Genomic DNA, 21059 nt, shown 5'->3' with positions numbered 1-21059 from the left:
CCACAGGCAGTAAGGATGGGCGGACATGTCTCAGCCTCCACCACTCTCAGCACTGGAGCCCCCCAGGGGTGTGTTCTGAGCCCCCTGCTGTACTCTTTGTACACATATGACTGTGTGGCCACTACCAGCTCCACCACCATCATCAAGTTTGCTGACGACACCGTCGTGGTGGGCCTGATCTCTGATAACAACGAGACGGCCTACCTGAAGGAGATTAGGAATCTGGAGAACTGGTGCCAGCGGAACAACCTCCTTCTAAACGTCAGTAAGACAAAGGAGCTGATAGTGGACTTCAGCACTAAGCAGGAGAGGAACTACCAGACCCCCGTCATCAACGAGTGCCCAGTGGAGAGAGTGGACACCTTCAAATACCTCGGAGTTCACATCACGCAGGACCTGTCATGGTCCTGTCACATCAACACCATGGTGAAAAAGGCCCGTCAGCGTCTCTACCACCTCAGACGCTTGAGAGACTTCCAACTGCCCTCCAAGGTGCTCAGGAACTTTTACTCGTGCACCATAGAGAGCATCCTGACGGGAAACATCTTAACCTGGTTCGGGAACAGCACCATGCAGGACAGACGAGCTCTACAGAGGGTTGTGCGGTCAGCTGAGCGCACCATCCGCTCCGAGCTCCCTGACCTGCACTCAATCTACAGCAGGCGGTGCTGGACCAAGGCCAGGAAGATCGTGAAGGACCTCAGCCATCCCAACAACAGACTGTTCTCTCTGTTGAGGTCAGGAAAGCGATTCCGCTCCCTGAAGACCAACACAGAGAGACTGAGGAGGAGCATCTTCCCGCAGGCGATACGGTCTCTCAATCACACCACCACACAATACTGACCCACACATATAGTTCCGACACACACACTGGACATTCTGGACATTGTTTTCACTTCATCACTTAAATCACTTTAAGCATATTTGCACTGCACAAGACATAATGTGGATTGCACAACACTGGACATTATATTCTTCATTTCCAGTTAATACTTGTACAGCTGCTGTTATTGTGTATATATTTATTTATATTTCTTCATACATTCTTATATAGTTCTATATTGTGTATTTTGTTGTACAGTTATTTTATTTTCAACTTTAATTTATATATTTTATCTTAAATTTGAATTTGAATTTGAATTTGAAACAACACTTTCAAGTCTTCAAGTCCACCTGTGTGTGGCTCAAAGGGAACAAAATGAAGGTTTGAGTGGCCTAGTCAAAGTCTGGACTTAAATCTGATTGAGATACTTAAACAGGCCGTTCATACTCAAAATCCCTCCAGTGAGGCCGAATTAAAACAATTCTGCATAGGAGAGTGGGCCAAAAATCCTCCACAGACTCATTGCCAGTTATCGCAAACACTTGATTGCAGTTCTTGTTGCCACGGGTGGCACAACCAGTTATTAGGTTTAGGGGGCAATCACTTTTTCCCACAGGGCCATGTAGGTTTGGATAGCTGTTGTTTCCTTAAGAAATGACATCATTGTTTTTAAATGCCATTTTTTATTTACTCAGGTTGTATTTGTTAAATATTAAATTTTGTTTGATGATCTGAAACATGTAAATGTGACAAATATGCAAAAAAGATAAGAAATCAGGAAAGGAGCAAATCCTTTTTTACAGCTGTGCATTAGTTGTTTTATACTGTGAAGTGTTTTATGCAAGAATAAATCTGATAGATAGTCTTTTACTTAAACCATACGTCCAATTTTAATGAATCAGAAAAAAACTGACAATAATGTAATTTTTTTAAGCTAAAAAGTAGCTCCATCTTAGATGTACCAATCACATTCTGGCAATTAATTACTGCTTCTTCTTGTTATTCGTTTTCTTGGACATACACACACACACACACACACAACCTCATCCAAACAACCGCAGACCCTCTCCTCTTTCATCCAAGCTCTATCTGTCCACTCACTGAACTTAAAGTGCTCTGCAGCGGTAATGGCCAACCTGTGTTTCACATGACATGGAACAAGCTTTAATGGAGGGAAACATGGTTCCATTGAGGTTTATCAGTTTTTTTCAGGTAAGAGAAGCAATCTGTATGATTGGAGTGTGGACATAAAAACTTCCCTGATAAGTGTTGTGGCACACACTGTGATGTAACATAATAGCTGAACAATATGTCCCGCTTCCTTTTGAGCTTCTCAAGAGAGATGTGGGGGAGCAGGATACATGTGCAATATAAGCCCAGATTCAGTTTTTAGCAGCTGACCTGTGAGACATGTAAACAACCAAACATTATTTACCCTTAGATCCAGACCACTGGTCCTGTAACCAAGGTCAGCTATTTGATAGAGGAAAAGGAAATAATCCGATGCACAGCCAGCTGTGGGCAGCAAACATGACATGATTAGAGCTACTAATTACACCGGATGTATTAATCATACATGTGTACTGGAAATAGATTTCATATCTAGTCAGTGTCATTTGTGATGTTAGAGAGAGTATATGTGTGGGTGGCGTTGACAAAACCAAGCAAACGTAGATTTTTTACACGCACTATATATACTACACACACACACACACACACACACACACACATATATATATATATACAGTATGTATGTACACAGGTTATGTTCATTTATATATAGTAGCACATTTAAGCACAGCAAACATTAACCATAGGGCTGCACAACAATCAATAAAACAATTGTAAAGATGAAATTACAAAACAATAAGAGAACATAATTAAAAGCATGATTATAAATAATCAAAAACAGCAGCCTGCACTGCTCAAAGGGTGACACAGTTGAAATTTTTAATGAAAATGAAGAGGCTACAGAGAAGAGTTATGATTTGAAAACTGTTAGTGAAACAGACTGTCTGATCTGCAGAGGGAGACTGTTCCAGAGTTTTTGAACTGCTGTACAAACCAGCAGCTGGTGTTAGGAATGACAAACTGCTCCTGCTCAGCTGACCTAAGCATTCAACAAGGAATATAAAACTGTAGGATCTCTGAGAAATACTTTATTATAGTATTTATAGGTGAACAAAATGATTTTAAAATGAATTCTAAACCGCGCAGGTGGCCAGTGTTCATGTTGTCATTTAGCAGTCAGGAGTCTAACAGCAGCAGATTTTGCTAACTGAAATCACGATAACAGTGCCTTTCCCAATCTGGCATACAAAGAATTACAGTGATGAAAGCATGGATCACCTTCTCAGGGTCATTAAAAGAAAGAAACTATTTAACTTTAGCTAAAAGTTTTAATTGAATTATCTAGCTTTGACAACAAATTTCATCTCCAAATCTAATTTCATAGCAGAATGAAAAAATATAACAAACGTTTTTCCCGGATGTTACACTATGAACCCAGAGAACCGAGATATGAACTAATACTTCGGAAATAAGCTTCCTGACAGTGCGCAGTTTGATTCCTATTACGGGAATGTATACTGAAAAGAGGATAGGGCCCAAAATAGACCCCTGTGGTATGCCACAGGTCATAGTCTGACAAAAGCATGGCTTTGAATGAATGCTGATAAACAGAATAATTAAAACAGCAAAAAAAAAAAAAATTAATCCCAGTTTAAGCGAAGTATTGACAAATAGCAGAGCTTACAGTTATGTTTATATATTTGGACACTGACACAAGTTTTGGGTTTGTTTCACCTGTTTACTGAAACATATTGCAATTACTGGAAATAACTGACATAATGTGTAGACTCTCAACTTTCATTTAAGGGTATTCACATTCAAATTGGATGAAAGATTTAGGAGTTTCAGCTCCTTAACCTGTGCCACCCTCTTCTTAAAGGGACCAAAATTAATTGGACAGTTGACTTCTGCAGGTGAAACAAGCCATCCTTAATCTGTTAAAAACCCATCTAAGAAATTGCTACATTATTAGGAGTGGCAAAATCTAAATCCTCAGAAACAAAGAAAGCTCTGGTGCACTCAGCTTTGGACAGAAAGGCCCCAATCAAACAGCAACTGAAAGCTGCTGCACTAAAGATCTGGAAGAGCATTAAAAAGGAGGAAACCCAGCATCTGGTGATGTCCATGAGTCTAAGACTTCAGGCTGTCATTGCCTGCAAAGGTTTTTCAATCAAGTATTAGAAATGAATGTTTTCTTTTTTTCAGTTATTAAGTTTGTCCAATTACGTTTGGGCCCCTGAAATGAAGGGATTGTGTTAAAAGTGCTCAGTTCCTCACGTTTTTACACAATGTTTTTGTTCAACCCACTGAATTAAAACTGAAAGTCTGCACGTCAACTGCGTCTCAATTGTTCATTTAAAATTCCTTGTGGTAATGTGCAGAACCAACATTAGAAAAAGGTCTTCTCTGTCCAAATAATTATGGATCCAACTGTAAATACTTCAACAATCTTTCAAGGTTGCGACCAAAAAATCTGCAAAAACTCATTGACCTTCACTTACACAGATGCCATGTTACCGGTGTAATTTGAATAATGATCTTTTTCAAGGTGGTGTTTATAGGTTTATTAAACATCCGTTGTAAAATGAAACCTCGAATAAAAGGTCGAGCAGTGTACAGAATACTCGGCTCCAACTCAAACACACCTTGATAGTCAACCAGCTCACAGCTGTGTTGCATGTTTTATTCTACAAATGTCCAAACATTTTACTTGTCAGAATTTGTTTTTTATATCCCGGTGAAGTTAAACCACTGTTATCAAGCTACTGTACCCAATTAAAAAAAACACACACAGATCATTCTTGTCATATCATCAACGCATCGGCGAAGCTTCACTATTTGTGCACGATTTTCATCACAGTGTGTGTGTCTTATCGCACATCTCAGCCCTTTTTAGCTCTGAGGCAGAGACAAGCAGATACAGCTGCAATCACAGACACTGCTTTTATTGACTGCAAGGGATGTTTGCGTCTCCTCAAACGGCCAATCAGTAACTCCAGTGCACTGATGAAAAGAACCTTAGATGGGGATGAGGCCTCGCTCTAGCGTCTGGAGGTGGCTTTGTCCTGTCAGCATCCACTCTCCCCTGCATAGATTCATTGAGGAAAGGATGGGTTCTCAGGATACCACTATCGATTTTGGCCCATCCCCCCCACCACACACACACATCTTTTTCCTCCTATCATCCATCTACATCCCCCAATAGCCCAGAAATGCAAAGGCACCCAGGAGTTCCCAATCTCAGCTGTACATGCGTGTTATGACTGCCTCCCTGTGTGTGTTTGTGTGCAAGCGTTTTTAAGAGCTGGAAAAGCTGACACCATGAATCTAGTCCACTGTCTCAGAGGATTTATATCATATTGTGTTAGAAACATTTTGGGTGATGGGAGGAAGCTGTTTATGAGGGGAGAAAATGCTGCAAAAGGCAGGAGAGATTTTTTTTCCCCACTGCAGCTCTGTGGGAACTGTGATGACTTTTAATTTTTTCCTCATTGTCAGTAGCTATTTGCATCGCAGTCTGCTGTGCCCAACTGCAATAGTACCTACTGGTAACCTGAAAGCGCTCCAGTATGACTAAAACACCTTTTTTGTTTTGATGACAATGTAATATGCTTTCTCTTTCACTTTCTCTCTCTCTGTCTGTCTGTCTTTTTCCCTGCACCTGCAAGGCAGATATTTTGATCTGTCACAACAAGTTATACTCAATGGGCCTGTCACAGAGTAGCAGTTGAGGCTAACACATATGCTTTGTGTCACCAGATCCCCTCAGGTTAGCAATGGGGCTCAGGGCTTTCCCATAGTGGCGCTGTGTGATGGTGTGAAGCCTGGTGTAAAAATCTGATCGCGTGTGAACGTGTGTTACTGTGTCTGTGTGTGTACGTTTGGGCTTTTTATTGCTTGAAAGTAAGGATGGTAGCTGTGCAAGTATTTAGGTGGCTTTTTAAGGGTTTAATTACATGTTTCAGGGAAGGATATGCGGATCTGTGCCGAAGTTGAAGTTGAATTTGTCTGAATATGAACGCGTTTTTTTGTGCATTTGTCTGCGAAACAGACAATGTCTACATTTTGTTGCGTTATGATAAACATTATACCTGTATGGCTGTGTGTCCCTGTGTGCCTCAGCAGTGTGAGAGCAGTTTCATTTGTGATGAATGAGGTGACATAGTGCATGTCAATAATGAGTTGCTCTTTCCTCACACATTTACACCTTTCTCCTTGAGAAAGCATTCCTATCTCTCAAATTAACACGTTATATGACTAATATTGCTTTTCATCCCGCGCGACTTTGAAAAAAAGGCAGGTTTGAGACTGCTGTGAGCGGGAGCTTTCTGCATTTTCTCTGGGTTATTTCCACATAAATGGAAGATTAATATATAAATGGATGACTTGATTATAGTTAAGCATTCATATGAGCTGGTATGTGTGTGCCTGTGTGCGTGTGTGTGTGTTTGTGAGTGGGAGCATGTGCGCGGTTCTATGGAGCTGCCTGCTGTATTTGCATGTCTGGAGTGAACATCTATCATCATCATCAAGGCGCTGCAAAACAGTGAGGCAGGCAGCCGCCCGCCGCCGCTCTCGGGAGAGAGACTCGAGACACTTTAAACCTTTACTGCTGCGATATCAAACGTTTCCTAAATTCCTTCGCCTGGGGGAAAACACACTCTACGCACACACATGCACAGATGCTGTTTTACATCATTTTTTTCCCTTCTCCTGTTGTTGTATTTTCCACAATCACTCGATTTATCACAAACAAGCCGTATCACAGAAAGAAGAAAACAGCCCTCACCTAAAAACCCCCCAAACCTTATTTAGCACTAAATAATACATTTTGCCATTTAAACATGATACAGAATCACCCAAGTCGCTCCATTAGAAGCCCCTCTTCCTTCATCCACAGCATATTTTTTGAAATGCTGATGGCCAGAGTGGATCAATCCATTTTTGGGAGCCAAAGGGAATTACAGAGCAGTACTACAGAAAAGAGAGGGGAGGGGGGACAGTGAAATGGTACAGCCTGATAGATAGAGGAGCGAGAGACAGCGTGTGTGAGCGGAATAGTAAAAAGAGCCCCCGAGATGGGGGGGGGGGGGGGGTGCATGGTGGGAGGGAGTGCAAAGGAGGGAGGAGTATGACGGGGTGGAGGCACAGAGCCAGAAAATTGCATTGCGTGCTCAGTGATTAGTTTACCTCCTGGGTCTCATTCTCTCTCACTCCTCTCCTCTCACTGTCCTCTCACTCCCCAGGTTCTTTTCTACCTCATGTAGCTTTTCCTTGTGTCTTTGTCTTGCCACTTTGGCTGCTGCTCGCCTTCTTGCACTTCCTCTGTCACTACATCACACTGTCACTTCTCTCTATCCTCTCCCTTCCTCTTGGCCGCTCTCTTTCCATTCGCTCGGTGTTATCTCCACGGCCTCAGCCCCCGTGTCCACCCCTCTTTTCCTCTTTGCATGCTGACTTGACTCTCGCCTTCATTCTTGCATTATCTTTGGGGCTCGAAAAATGCAAAATGCCACCTAAACTGCAAGCAAGCCCAGAATAATAAAAAAAAAAAAAATTAAATAATTTTTTTTTAAAAACTGCTGTGAAGTCTATTTCTTGAGTATGGGATAGTACTGGTAGATTTACATGGGGAACTCTCAATCAGTCAGTAAGTCAAGGAAGCATTTAAACACCATAAGCCAGCCCTGCTAATTATAGTCTTAAGAGCAATACACGTGAACTTCAAGTGTCAGAGGCACAGATGCTGAATGAAAGCCAGCCTCCACATGGGCCTTTTTTGGGTCCCTGAAAAGCAAGTGGGACAGGCCTTTCTTCTTAATCCGTACATAATCTCGCTTGTCCTCTAGTTGTAGATCAGCCACAAGAACAGTGCAGGAGGGGCGAGGAGACTGAAATACAGACCGCGGGAAAGGGAGAGTAAAGCGGGATTTCGCTTTAAGCTGTCAGGGTGCTTCCCACTAAAAAGGCAGTTTGAGGTAGGAAAATGATACAGAGTAACAAACTACTGTACTCAAAGAACTCCCTGTCCTACTATTTAAGCTCCTAACATCAAAATTGTCATCAGTTGATGTGGATCTCATATAGCAACACGTGTGAGTGTGTGTGCGCCTTATTTTAAAATTCAACAGGACCTTTGACATGAAGAGCTGTGATATCAGCTGCAATTTGTAATGAGTTTGAGGTCTTTCTGAAATATCCCTGCAGCTCACGCTTTCATCTTTAAGAGGTCAAAAACAAATGAAAAAGCAACTATGGATGAGCTAAATGGTTTTGCTAGGGGTAAAAATGCAAAATTTTGTATTTGTTGCTATTTTAAGGCAGTACTGGAAAAAAAATCCCAATGATTCACTAATTAATAGTGAGCATTCATGTCTATTTCTTTATTTATCTTTTAACAGCATGTGTGGCAGCTTTTGGACCGATTATCACCATGTTTCTGAGGAATTATGGATAAATTATAGAACTTCTAGATTTGGCACTTCACGCTGCTTCAAGGATGCACATTTGTTGTACGCTTTTAGTCTTTTTCTAATCTGCATTGGATCATTTTTAAAGCTGAAATATGTAGTTTTGATTGAATTAACTAATTGATTTAATTAAGCCTTCCTTTCATTTGATCAACCATCTGAATGCTGAAGAGCCCCGGTGCTGTTGATGGATGCTGAAGCAATCAGTAGCTGAATCTGCACATCCTTATCCTTGTCATGCTTTCGTCCATTACTGACCTCAAATTATCACTCTGAATCTCTGGCTGGCATCCATCCTGAAGGCAAGGTGACCAAATCTCTTTCTCTTCTCTTACCTTTCCTCCTCTTATCTCTCCTATTGCTCCTTTTTCGCCTCCTCGTCTGCCAAACATGGTCACCTTATAACCCTTTGTCTTGTTTCTTATTTTACCCCCTTCTCTCTGCTTTCCTTTAATCTAAGTGGCTGCACCATGTCACATGATCACAGCTTATTGGGTTGGGGTACCTGAGGACTGTTGCTAATGGTGACAAATGACTGGCTGCACAGAAAGGAAAAGAGAATGTGTATAGCAGAGGGGAACGCTAATATACATGATTAAAGTCAGCGCAAAGTTGGTTTTGTTCCAAGGGTTTAACGTTGTAAGAAAGATTTTTCTTCACATTTTAGTGTTTGTTTAGAAGATTTGCAGCCAGTTCTTAAAGCTAGAATAAACCAAGCATCCCCTGGTTTCATATTTCAGATGGTGTCTAACTTTTAGCACAGAAAGTAATGTAGACATCTAAGACAGTATGGGAAAGATAGAAGGGGGAGGGCTGGTGAAACATTCATATCTTATCATGTGGCATATGATGAATTTATTCGTACACCCGCGATACTGTCACCATGTAACAACTGTACTTCTGTGTTTCTAATAGAAGTCTGTGCTGGGTTACATCTGAGCAATGCTAACTACCTCTATTTCTGTTGTGGAGGATGCCTAAGAGACAACAGAAAGAAGATTTTTCACCTTGTAAACTATATCTGGTAAATCACTCTACTACTAAAGGATCCAATGTGGTTTTATAGTGGTCACCTACAAACAGCTGTACGGACCAACATTTCAATCCAGTGTCACGTCAAAATGTGTAATAGACATGCCAGTCCACCTTGTCTGTTTCATGCTTTGCCTCTCCAAAGCATGAAATGGACATTCATGCAGACGTTGCATTATCAGAAGGGGGAGCTATTATATTAAGCCAAGAAGTTCTTAATTGGTTGAACATTTACATGTTTTTGCTTTTTATTGTCACCAGGGGGCAGTGTCACAAACAGGTGGTTTGTGGGACATTCTTGTGGTGTTGTTGATCCATCGGCAAAGCCAGGGAGAATGGCGAACTTATGGACCCTGTGCACGAGAAAATGCTAACTTCCTGGTTTGAGACCGGATGTGGGGTTGTACATTTCCGGTAGCTTTACTTTGCGGTCAATCACTACTGCGAAGATATACTCCAAAATCATGTCCAAAACTCGAAAACGGAAAGATCGCGTTAAGTTACAAAGAGGAGAAGGTGGGAACACTCGCCAATGTTGTGTCATAAAAAATCTAATGATCAGTTTTGACGTTTAAAGAGTTTAGATCGATCAGTTGTTTACATCACTCAACACAAGCAGAACTGTATCACTGCATGCAGAAGACACATCGTCCACATTCAGAAGCACATCTCTGTATAGTGACAGTTATTATGATTTAAACAAGCAAATGTTCAGCATTCAAACTACAGGTGAAGAATAGTCAAACCAGATGTTTCCCCGTTATGTCGATATCAGCTAGTCAAGTACACACCTACACAGCATGTTAACAAACCGTGAAAAAAAGCCACACAAAAAATGAACGATTGCTGGTTTCTGTACATTAGTATTTATGAAGCGTATGTTGTGACTTACCTTCAAAATTACAGCGGTCCCTCGCTATAACGCGGTTCACCTTTCACCTCGCTGTTTCGTGGATTTTTTAGTGCAAGTTTGCATGCTTTTTTTTTTTTTTACATCACATTGTGTCCTGCGTCCTGATTGCTGCAGACGATCTCTTCCGTGACGTCTCTCCTGTACACTATACAGTACAGAATTGCTGCATCGATCGCTAGCAGTGTGACTCTGAAATGCAGTGCTGTATGTCCACGATGTCCACGAAACGTTTTGCACCGTCAAAAAATAAAATTGGCTACTTGATTTCACCTATCGCTGGTTATTTTTAGAACATAACACCCGCAATAAACGAGGGACCGCTGTTTACAGATACTGAGAAATATAACATTTGAATCCCTTTTCTCTTTTGCTCTGAGGCACGGGGGAAAATATCGACAAGTCGATGAACATCATTTACAGATATATTGGGTAAATGCCCGAGACATCTATAGAAATGTGAATTGCCGCTTGATTCATTCATTTGCTTAACTTGTTTTGGACCGTAAACAGGGCGCGAATAGGACACCGGAAAAAAAGCTCCCCACATGAGTTTCCGCACCGGAAGTAGCATATGCTAACGTGCACATAGTCTATAATGTGGAAAGAGCTGAAATGAGACTGAGTAGGTTTATCTTCCATTGTTAGAAACAAATAAAAACATTCAGTGCAGCAACCATCTGTACCTTTAGGCTATATGTTTTTATCTTCGATGTTTTTCCATGCGTCTCCCATTTGTGATGTTCGGTTGACCTCTGCATAGCAAAATCCACGTCAACCTTAGCATTAGCTGCATGCCCCCTCCAAACCTACGCAAAATGGCACAAAGGTACCACCAAAAAATAGCAAAGCTCTGATGGTTAAACGTAACAATTAGTGTTTATGATGTGCAGAATTGCTTGCTCATTAGGTTGATTAAAACATATAAATTATAAAGTTAACGGACTAAACTTGAGCTGCAGTAGATAATATGCTTATCTGACCAATTTTTTATTTATTTATTTTATGTATATCTCTGGTACATCACCTTAGGCTTCCTCAGTTGTCAGATGGCATCATGACAAAATAGAACTTACGTCTTACTAAGAGGACCAGAAGATGCAGATTTTTTTATTTTGGACTCATAACTGGAAAACAAGTAAAGAACCACAATATAATACATTTTCATTAATAGTTTTGAGGGTGCTAAGTTTCAGTTTGGGTTTTTATAGCAATACCAATTTATTACAGAACAAGGGCAGGTTAATGAGCTGGAGTCATTAGCTACATGAATGCTAACAAGCTAACTAGAAACTAGAAACTTACATCCTATGTCTTTAATGTAGTCCTAGAATCTAGGACTAAAACCTAAGCAAAAATACTGACTTTCTCATTTAAAAGACTGTCATTAACACAAATGAAAATCTGATTAATTATAATATATAGTAAATATTTAGAAATTATAATGATTAAATAATTTTAATTTATTTTACTTTTTATTCTCTCAGCTGCACACTCATTAGTGTTTAACAGTCTAAAAGTAAAGATTAAATATAAAAACTGTATTCAAATATACACTTTTGTGAATATTCATGTTTGTGTTATCATATGTTTGTGTGCAAATATGATATAAGCTCAACAAGTACAGTGTACATGTCCTGTTTAATGTTTATAGAACAATAATATTGTTGTAAAATAGTTTGGAGCTAATAGGAAAAGTATATATATTTATTACTGATGGTTATCAGGGAAAGACAAAGACATAAGTCGCTATTTAAAAACTTCACGCCCAGAGGTCCAAGGGATGATCCAGGAATGGATGGTATGGTATCCATGGATGAATGGTAATGGTATTTTCTTGAGCACTTATTGGTCAGTAGGTGGTGATTTAGTGCTGACCTCTAATCTGGAACTAGGTTTGTAGCATTAGTTACCATGGCGATGCATCTCATTAAAAAGTGAGCTACCTGTGCAGTATAGAAAACCCAGAGTTAACCGTGAGGCTACATGCCATAATTGTAAAACACAAACCTTCTGTAATTTACAACAAGTAACTGTATTGTTAAATATTTTGTTGGCTAATTAATCCAGATACAAAGACAAAGAGCTCAAACTGATTATATTACTGCTGGAACTGGACTTTATGTAGCCGTCACGTAAAGTTTGTTGAGAATTTATTGCCAGGTTTCAATACTTGTAATAATGAATGACAGATATGATGGTGGTGGCCAATTGCTGGATGCTGAACATTTGCTCTCACTGGACTGAAAAAACAGTAAGAATGATTTGTTGTGAGCATCCGCTGTTTTTGTCTTCAGTTTCATGACTAAACTCAGACAACTAAAGCCAGTTTTGATCCAACAAAATGAATTCAAAAATCAAAGAAATTCCTTGTAAATCACAAACGGACCACATGAAACATTGTGTGTGTGTGAGACGTGTTACAATTACAGCGATAACATTTAGTCGAAACGTCAGAGCTGGTTAACCATTAGAAACTCTAAGAACTGACAAGCCGGAGCAGAGTTGACAAAGCGTCTCGCATCTCAGCCTGCCGCTCCCCGTCGCTTTCAGCTTGCATCATGTCAACCTGGTCTCCATTCAAAATTCCAGCACCTCTCAGTGTCAGAATCACCCGAAGACACTGGTCACACATCGGTGTGTGTTTGTATGTAAGTGTATCTGACTCGCTTGTGGGACTCATCTCTACTCAACTCTACCAGCTTTTCATCCAGGGCTATTCTTCACCCTAAGGAGGATAAATACATATCTGATATAGGATCAGTGTATGCTGTAAAGTTGAGCCGCACTGAACCACAAAGTGTTTCTGGAAAGTGCAAAAATCCTATAAGTGCTGGAAATGTTAACATTTAAAAAACAACAACATTTTGACCCCTTTTCTTTTTTCCCTACTGGAAGCTAAAATGTTGACTGGAAGAGATGTTTGCTGTAACAGTTTTCACTGGCATGCTACAAATTGGTAACTGATGAATAACACAACACTGACATCACTGTTAAGCTCCTGCCAGAGTTGTGACACTTCCATTGACTGGAAAGGGCAAAAAGAAAAAGAAAACTGACTGATTCAGAAGACAGCCTCCTTAAATGTCCTTGAGCAACGAGCAGACCCGTACTGACCTAACTGGTAGAGTGAAAGCATAATGTTTTCCTTCAGAAGTCAAGCATTACTTCTGATGCTTGACTAGAAGTAATGCTAATGCTATGTAGCCAATCATACATAGACAGCTATCTGTTTGTTGCCCCTGCTGACATCTCCGTGAGATGTTGTGCAAGACAGAAGCATCCATCCCTGTGCTCACATACGGTATGCGACTGTGGTAAAGAAGAGATTGTGTGTGTGTTACATCACTTTGTGCATTCCCAAAACTATTTTTCTGGAGTTAGTGTTGGTATATGTGTTCATAATGAGGCCCACAATTTTTTTTGCACACACATACATATACAAACACACACACGAGAAAATTCTGTGAAAGTCTGAGTGTGACTTTGAGTCTTCAGTTACAATATTCAGTTTTCTGTATGATAGGAAAGGTTGTCCAGTAAAGTTAGAAAGGCCAGAAGGATGTACAAGCTGAAAGAGATAAACTGAACAAAAAAATAAATTGTTATGTTATAGTACATCGAAAGGAGCCAGCTGAGGTGATTCGGGCATCTGACAAGGATGCCTCCTGGGCGCCTCCTGGGTGAGGTGTTCCGGGCATGTCCCAATGGGAGGAGGCCCCGGGGCAGACCCAGGACACGCTGGAGAGATTATATCTCCCGGCTGGCCTGGATAAGCTAGAGGAGGTGGCTGGGGAGAGGCAGATCTGGGCTTCTCTGCTTAGGCTGCTGCCCCCGTGTCCCGGCCCCGGATAAAGCGGAAGAAGATGGATGGATGGATGGATGGATGGATGTTATAGTACTTTTTTATCTAACAGTAAACAACATCACCATCATCCAAAACCAAGTTTTAGTCTAAAGCCCCCTTGTTTTTTGTTTCTTTGTTTGTTTAAGGGCTTTGAATCTATGTGGACCTTTCTTTCTTTGCATGTTCTCTCTCTGCCTGTGTGGGTTCTCTGCAGGTACTTTCAGGTTAATTGGTGATTCTAAGTTGGCTGTAGGTGTGAATGTGAGTGACAGTGGCTGTCTGTCTCTCTGTAGTAGTGGTGTGACAGGCTGGTGACCTGGGTGTACCAGGGTGTACAGTGCCTCTCACCCTATAACAGCTGGGATTACCTCCAGCACCTTCTGCAAGCCTGAAATGGAAAAAGAGAAAAAAAAATCAGTAAATCTTCCTTTCAAAAAACTGCAATGTCTGGCATCTTTTTCTTTTTGTTGTTGTTGTTTTTTTAAAGACCATTTTTATCTAATAATAATTAGTCAGTACAGTGATTAGGCTTTGTTCATTTTCTGTCAGTCGGCTAATTAATAGATTAATTATTAAATAATTGTTGCAAGTGCTATTTGAGAGTTTTACTGAGGTTGTTATAACAGGTCTCAACATACACTGAATTTTCAAGGTTGTGGTAATATTGTGAAAGTATGGACTCGCAATGGGACGTTTTCTACAGTTAAATTCATGAAGGCTGGTGCTGGAAGAAGTAGTACGTGTTATAACCACTTTGCCTAGAACAGAAGAAAACTTAATCCCATCCCAGAAGAAAGTGTATAAGTGTTCTGAAAAGAGATAAAGGCATAAAAAGTAAAGATATTAAGCAAGAGGAATAGAGGTGTAAAACTCTCTGATAAAGGAGGTTTAAGCCTCATTGAGAGTCGATGTGTGGCCCCATGGAGTGACTCAGGGTGTGACTCATTGCAGCACACACACACACACGCACACGCACACACACACACACACACACACTTTTTTATATACCCACAGACTTTGCGTATGTTACATGTCCCCTGTGCTTAGTGTTCTGCAAGAATCCCACCTGTTTCAGCTGATGCATGAGCTCTGCTTCATGCTGCTTGTGATTGTCTTATGAATCAGCCTATGACAAGATATGAATACAGCCTGAGCTGCTGAGCCTTCCCACGAGCATGACTGAGAAGACAGATGCTGTTAAACTTGGCAAGGTGCGTGTGTGTTTGTGTGTGATCCTTTTAACCGCACTCTCGAGAGATTAGTGTAAGGGTGGTTGGATGACTCAGTGGTCAATGACTTTGGAGGAGAAGGAGGAAAAACGCAGCCAAGTCTTCCACATGGTGTGGGTTTGTCATTCCACCCATCTCTTACAGCAGCTCATGCTCTGATCTCAAGATGTCATACAAATAATACAGTTCAGTGTCTGGATTTGTCCTTTAGCGCTCCCGTCTTGGTTTGGTTAGTATATTTAAAAGGTAGAAAGACCTCGTGGTTGTGATTGTATACATGGGTGCAACGTGCCATGGTGATGGGAGCTTTTAATGGCTGCCTGCACTCTGACAGCAATAGCAGACAGCTGGTCTTGGAACATGACCCCGGCTTCGCATTGAGCTGTTAGGCCATGCGTACGCTGCCTAACGAGCCATGAGTGATCGCTATGATCTCACCACAAATAATTCATGAGGAGCCCTGTAGAGGAGCTATGGACCTAAAAGGGAAAGGAGGGGAGAGGAAAACGCATCAGGGACTCGAGGAGTACCCCAGCGTAAGTGGAGAGAGGGTCAGGAAGGGAAGGGGACGAGGAGAGAGGGGCAGAGATAGATCCGTCTGACAAATGTGCCTGGAAAAAGAAAGGAAATCCCCCCCTATTACCTACCGTGCTGACAAGTATGTGTGCGCAATCATGTATCCATCTTTGTGTGTATGCGCACGCTTTTTTCTCAGAAGACGTTTGTGTGTTACTACATCTGAAAAGGCACAGTGGGAGTGTTAACAGTATGCATCACAATCGCAGGATGTGTGTGAGATTGTAGGAAGGGAACGTGCTATGTGTTTGTGTGTGTGTGTGTGTGTTGGATACATGATGAAGTGAGCTTGGATTTTTCTGACAGCCCTGAAACCCAAAGTGTTTAACTCTACAAGTTTTTTTGCTGAATCCGAGGCAGTATGAGTTTATTCTGAGAAACGAAAACAGCAGACGAGAGTAAATGACAGATGTGGTTTAGTTTTGTGTCCTTAGACGTGCTGAAGCAGTCTAAAAATAAATTAAGGGCTAAAATATTGTCATTTAGTTTCTTTTTAGTTCCTGTCCCATTATTGTAGTTTTTCTTCCATTTCTTTGTTTCCTACACATCCTGTCTGTGGCTTTTTATAGGTCCAATCTTTAATTTTTATTGTCACTTAGTTTAGTTAGATAATCACTTTCTTTTAACATTTTTGCTTCCAATTTTGCTTTGTTTTCTCACCCCTGTGAGTGTCTGCTCTAAGTGATTATTTCTACCTGTACTTTGTCACCTGTCAACTGTTGTCCTTGGGCATTAAAATGTGTCATACTTTTTTTTTTTTTAACCTTTTCATTAAATATTTTCTTTGACATGTTTTGTTTTGTTGACCCAGATTTTCCTCAGTTTTGGTCATTTTTCAAAAACTGAAGCTCAACTAGCATGCGTAATTAAGCTGTTTCTCAGGGACTGGAGTTTTGACCTCCATTTTTAGCCAGGAACTTACCCAAGCTCTCACAGTGCAAGATGTGGGGTACACAGTGGACGGTTGGCAGTCCATTGCAGGGCTAAAACAGAGAGACAGACAAGCACTCAAACATATTGTCCATTTAGAATCGCTAGTTAACATAATATGCATGTCTTTGGACTGTAGGAGGAAGCCAGGTCACCTGGAGAGAACCCACGCAGACAAGTAAACCCAACACAGGGAGGCTCCAGCGGAGTCTTGCTGATAGTGTTAATCACTGCACCACTGTGGTGCCACAATATGTCTCACAGAAAAAAGGAAAACCACAACCTTAATGACTAGTGCCACTAGTATTAAAGTGCCAATGCTAAATTGTGATGGTGACCCTGTTTAGCATCAGCCTGCTAGCATTATTTCACTCATGTTAGCATGCTGGCAGTAGCATTTAGCTAAAACACTGCTGTGGCTAACCACAGCTGCTCATTTCTAGATTTTTTTAAGTGCACAAGCTATGAAGGCCATGAAGATTACTGTTTCTGATGGTGGCACTACAAACTAGTGAGACGTATCTATGGAACACAGGCTAATGGAAACTGGGGGATGGAGACAAAGGGCCTGTGTAGGTCTCTGTGGCATGTCATTAGTGAGGGAGTGGGGTTGACTTGTTCCATCTGACATTTACCAGTCTCACAGAAAATGTCACGGAATGCCAGCCTTTACCTCTGAATATAATGGTGCCTCTTGCAGCCCAGAGCTATTGATGCCAAAAAACTTGCCCATTTTGCCCCTCTGTTGTTCCTCTTATCCACTGTCCTGAGAAAAACCTTCATCCCTGTGCTCCTAATTTCCTTGCCAAGCCAGATCTAGCTCTGCTTTACTCCATTACTCCATGCAATCCCACTGCATGGAAGGGCTTTATATAACAACTTTAAGAACAGAACAGATCTATTACAGTAAGTTCAAAAACTTTATACTGTATGCGTATTTCATGGTTATGTATGTTTTATGCCATTTTTATTCTATTTATCAACCACATTTTCAATTCTGCTAATGACAGTATGAGCTACCTATAGAAACCTACTGTTGAACCATGAACATGTACCTCATTATACAGCTAGTGTCTAAAGTCTGCAGATTAAGATTTTCTGTCCTGCGCTGTCAGTTATGTTTTAGCCAAAGTGAAAATGCATCATTAATATATCATTAAAAGTTTTGTTTATTGGGGTATTAATTACAAAATATGATTAAATATTCCTAATATTTTCATTTTTAAAAGACCAAAAATAGCAGAAAAAGCAGACATTTTTAATGTTTCTCATACATTTCTCATACACTGGTTTTAATATGCATAATATGCATACTGAACTCCTCCTTATCTCCTCTTTGCAGATTAAATAGTGTAGCATTATTAGCTGTCTAATGTCATGTACATATGTCAGATTTATAAAGTGGAATAAGGTAATATAACAAAGTACTGGCCATACAATTGCAGCACAATTTGGGATGGCCTACAGTAAGACAGTGATTATGCTGTGTTAAAACAGCAAGACCTGAAAAAAAATGGAAACTGTGTCATGTAGTGAAAGAGCGAGTCAAGACGTCCACTAAGAAGTCAGGTTTTACTAAAGGAATGTTAAAATATTGCTACATTGCTACATTTGATGGGCCAAAGACCCCTATCCTGAGATATAAAGTTGTGTATCTACACCCTCATTTTGCTACACAGATCCTTATGCTGGAGGATAATCATATTGTCATTTCGGGGAAACAAAGCATATATAGAGGTCATCAATTATAGCTTGAGCACAAGTAATTATGTACCATATGTATATTAAGTGTTCTCACATTTAACTGAAAGTCTTGTCTCTTAATTGGAGTTTTATGGTAAGGAGGAATCTCCTTCAAAACAGTGACCAAAATCAGTCAGACTCTATTTGACAAACGCATTCTTTACAGTGCACTGTTCTCAGCCGCATTTCAAATTAAACAGCAATCTCTTACCCAGTACCCAAATGCAAAAGCTAATTATGCTGAAAACCACTCATAAGCATTTTCTGGTTGTGTTTGTTACGCTGCAGTGAATTTGGGTCTCACTTTTAGGAGCTGCATTTAGATCCTTTGGTTCTCTGTTTGTTTGGGGGAGTGCTACTGTCTAGTCTATTTCTGTCCTTGCTACACTATTGTCCTCGGTTGACTGCCTTCACATCAAGTGCTGGATTTATCTGGCCACTCTGCCAGCTCAGGCAGATAGACCCTGCAGCTACCACCCAATATGCAATAGAGGAAGTGACTGTTAAGATAACTATAAACCACTATAACTGTCAAAGTCATTTATGATAACAGTTTTTTCTAGAAAGAAGAAACAGCCCTGCTTTGATTTTGTTGTTTTACATTTTTTTTGTTCTGTTGGGTGGATTGATATTTCCACAGAGGATTTTTAAGCATGTTGTGAGACGTTCCTGACCACAGTAGGGATGTCAGTGAGCTCATACAAGGCTGAACTTGGAAAACTTTCTGAAATCTCATTATAATTTGAACGTGGCATGGTATGATTGCACCAGAAGTGAGATTCAGTTACCTTCCACATCTCAGCTGCATTACCTAATTCTCCGGCTTCATCAGAGTCACTTCACTATTATGAAACCCCTTCAGTCATGAAAGTAGCCACTGCACCAGCTGACAATATGAGTCATGTGCAGACATAGAATTATTATTATTATTGCCTTGCTTACTATCCTGTCCTACTTTCATAACAAGTTCGATCACCGCACCATTGAAGGCCAGAGAGATGATCATGCGTTTTCAATGCGATCATACTAGTGGTGTGTTTTTCTGCTTTAGACAGGGCTCCGTCTATGCTACAAATCATTCTTTTTGTTTGATTATTTGTTTTATCACAATTTTATCACTGAAAATTCACAAGGTTTTGCAAGATCCATTAAATATTTGAACCATTAAAGTCTACTTAATCTGTTAGCAATCTGAAAATCGAATTTTCCACATTAAGAGCTGATTATGTGATTACACAGTTGGATATACAGCATAGTCACCCAAAAATGTATTTAGATGCACCTGTGATTCTATTTTTTGCTGTAATTGTCAAAAAGTGATAATGTTACTTTGTTTATTATTAGATCACAGCGAGCGGTTCTTACCTGCATTATCTTTAAATGTGTTTGTGATATTGGGTCCACCCCATTAACATATTCTCTGTGTAATATAAATATAAACCCAATATGACCTCAATAATAAAAAACAAACTATCATATCTACAAAAACTGAAATTGAAGGAACTTCATAAAGTTGTATTAATGTTGTATTGGATTGTGGTGTATTAGATTTAACAGTTGTGCCTAATAAAATAAGCAATGAATTTCTTAGACTGTTAGGATAGGTTACCATGGTTATTTTCCTTCTTTTTTTCTGTTTTATCAGTTTTAACTCTACAGCGCACTGCTCTGAGAAAGACTAGCAAAAGTTAGCTTGAGGCACAGAACTCATCAATATATTGCTGGTAAAGCATGTAGATATGTTTCCCTTTTTTAGTGCTGCTAAGAATGCCCTCTAGTGTTGACAAAAAAAGTGATTTCATACTTACATTTTTGCCTGTTTTGCATAAATAATGTAAAGTATTTATTATTGTGTAAACCGTAAAAGACTTGAACGCTGGAACTGTCTAATTCTTCACCTCCTCCACCTCTCTCTCTGTCTCTCTCTCTCTCTCTCTGCAGATACATCCGCACGATGTACCTCGGCATTCAAAGCCACCGGCAGAAGGAGAACCAGCGGCGTTTTTACTGGGCTATGATGTACGAGTATGCCGATGTCAACATGTTGCGGCTGCTGGAGACTTTCTTAGAAAGCGCCCCTCAGCTGGTGCTGCAGCTCTGCATCATGATCCAGAGCAACAAGACTGAGTGGCTGCAGTGTAAGGGCTTCTCTAAGGCTGTGCATGAGGAACATTTGATTCTGATATTTTGCTGACAGTTCAAGACATTTTCTTTTTTTGTGTGTAATGCATCAAACACGTACCGAGGTCGTCACATGCCTCCATAATCTCCAAGCGACAGTCCATTTTTTGTGGAGTTCACATATCAGCTTATTTAGTGTTACCAGCAGTCTTCACCACTTGTATCAGGTTTCCAACACTCACCACTCTTGTTACTGAAACCTCTTTTGCAATTCTAGTTTTCTCTTGGAATACAGTTCCCCAAGGAA

General features: G+C 40.4%; 1 protein-coding gene across 1 annotated transcript in view; it reads left to right on the top strand.

Moving 5' to 3' along the window:
• xkr6b (XK, Kell blood group complex subunit-related family, member 6b) overlaps positions 1 to 21059 on the top strand; it is a 76551-nt gene that overhangs the window by 47978 nt on the left and 7514 nt on the right. Inside the window, exon 2 of the mRNA XM_082504697.1 lies at positions 20573 to 20769. Within this exon, the coding sequence (XP_082360823.1) occupies positions 20573 to 20769 (197 nt within the window). The remainder of the gene's footprint in view (positions 1 to 20572; positions 20770 to 21059) is intronic.

The sequence above is a fragment of the Aulonocara stuartgranti genome (assembly GCF_965226115.1).
Source record: "Aulonocara stuartgranti genome assembly, chromosome: 15".
NCBI lineage: Eukaryota > Metazoa > Chordata > Actinopteri > Cichliformes > Cichlidae > Aulonocara > Aulonocara stuartgranti.
This window is presented reverse-complemented; position numbering and strand designations above follow the sequence as displayed.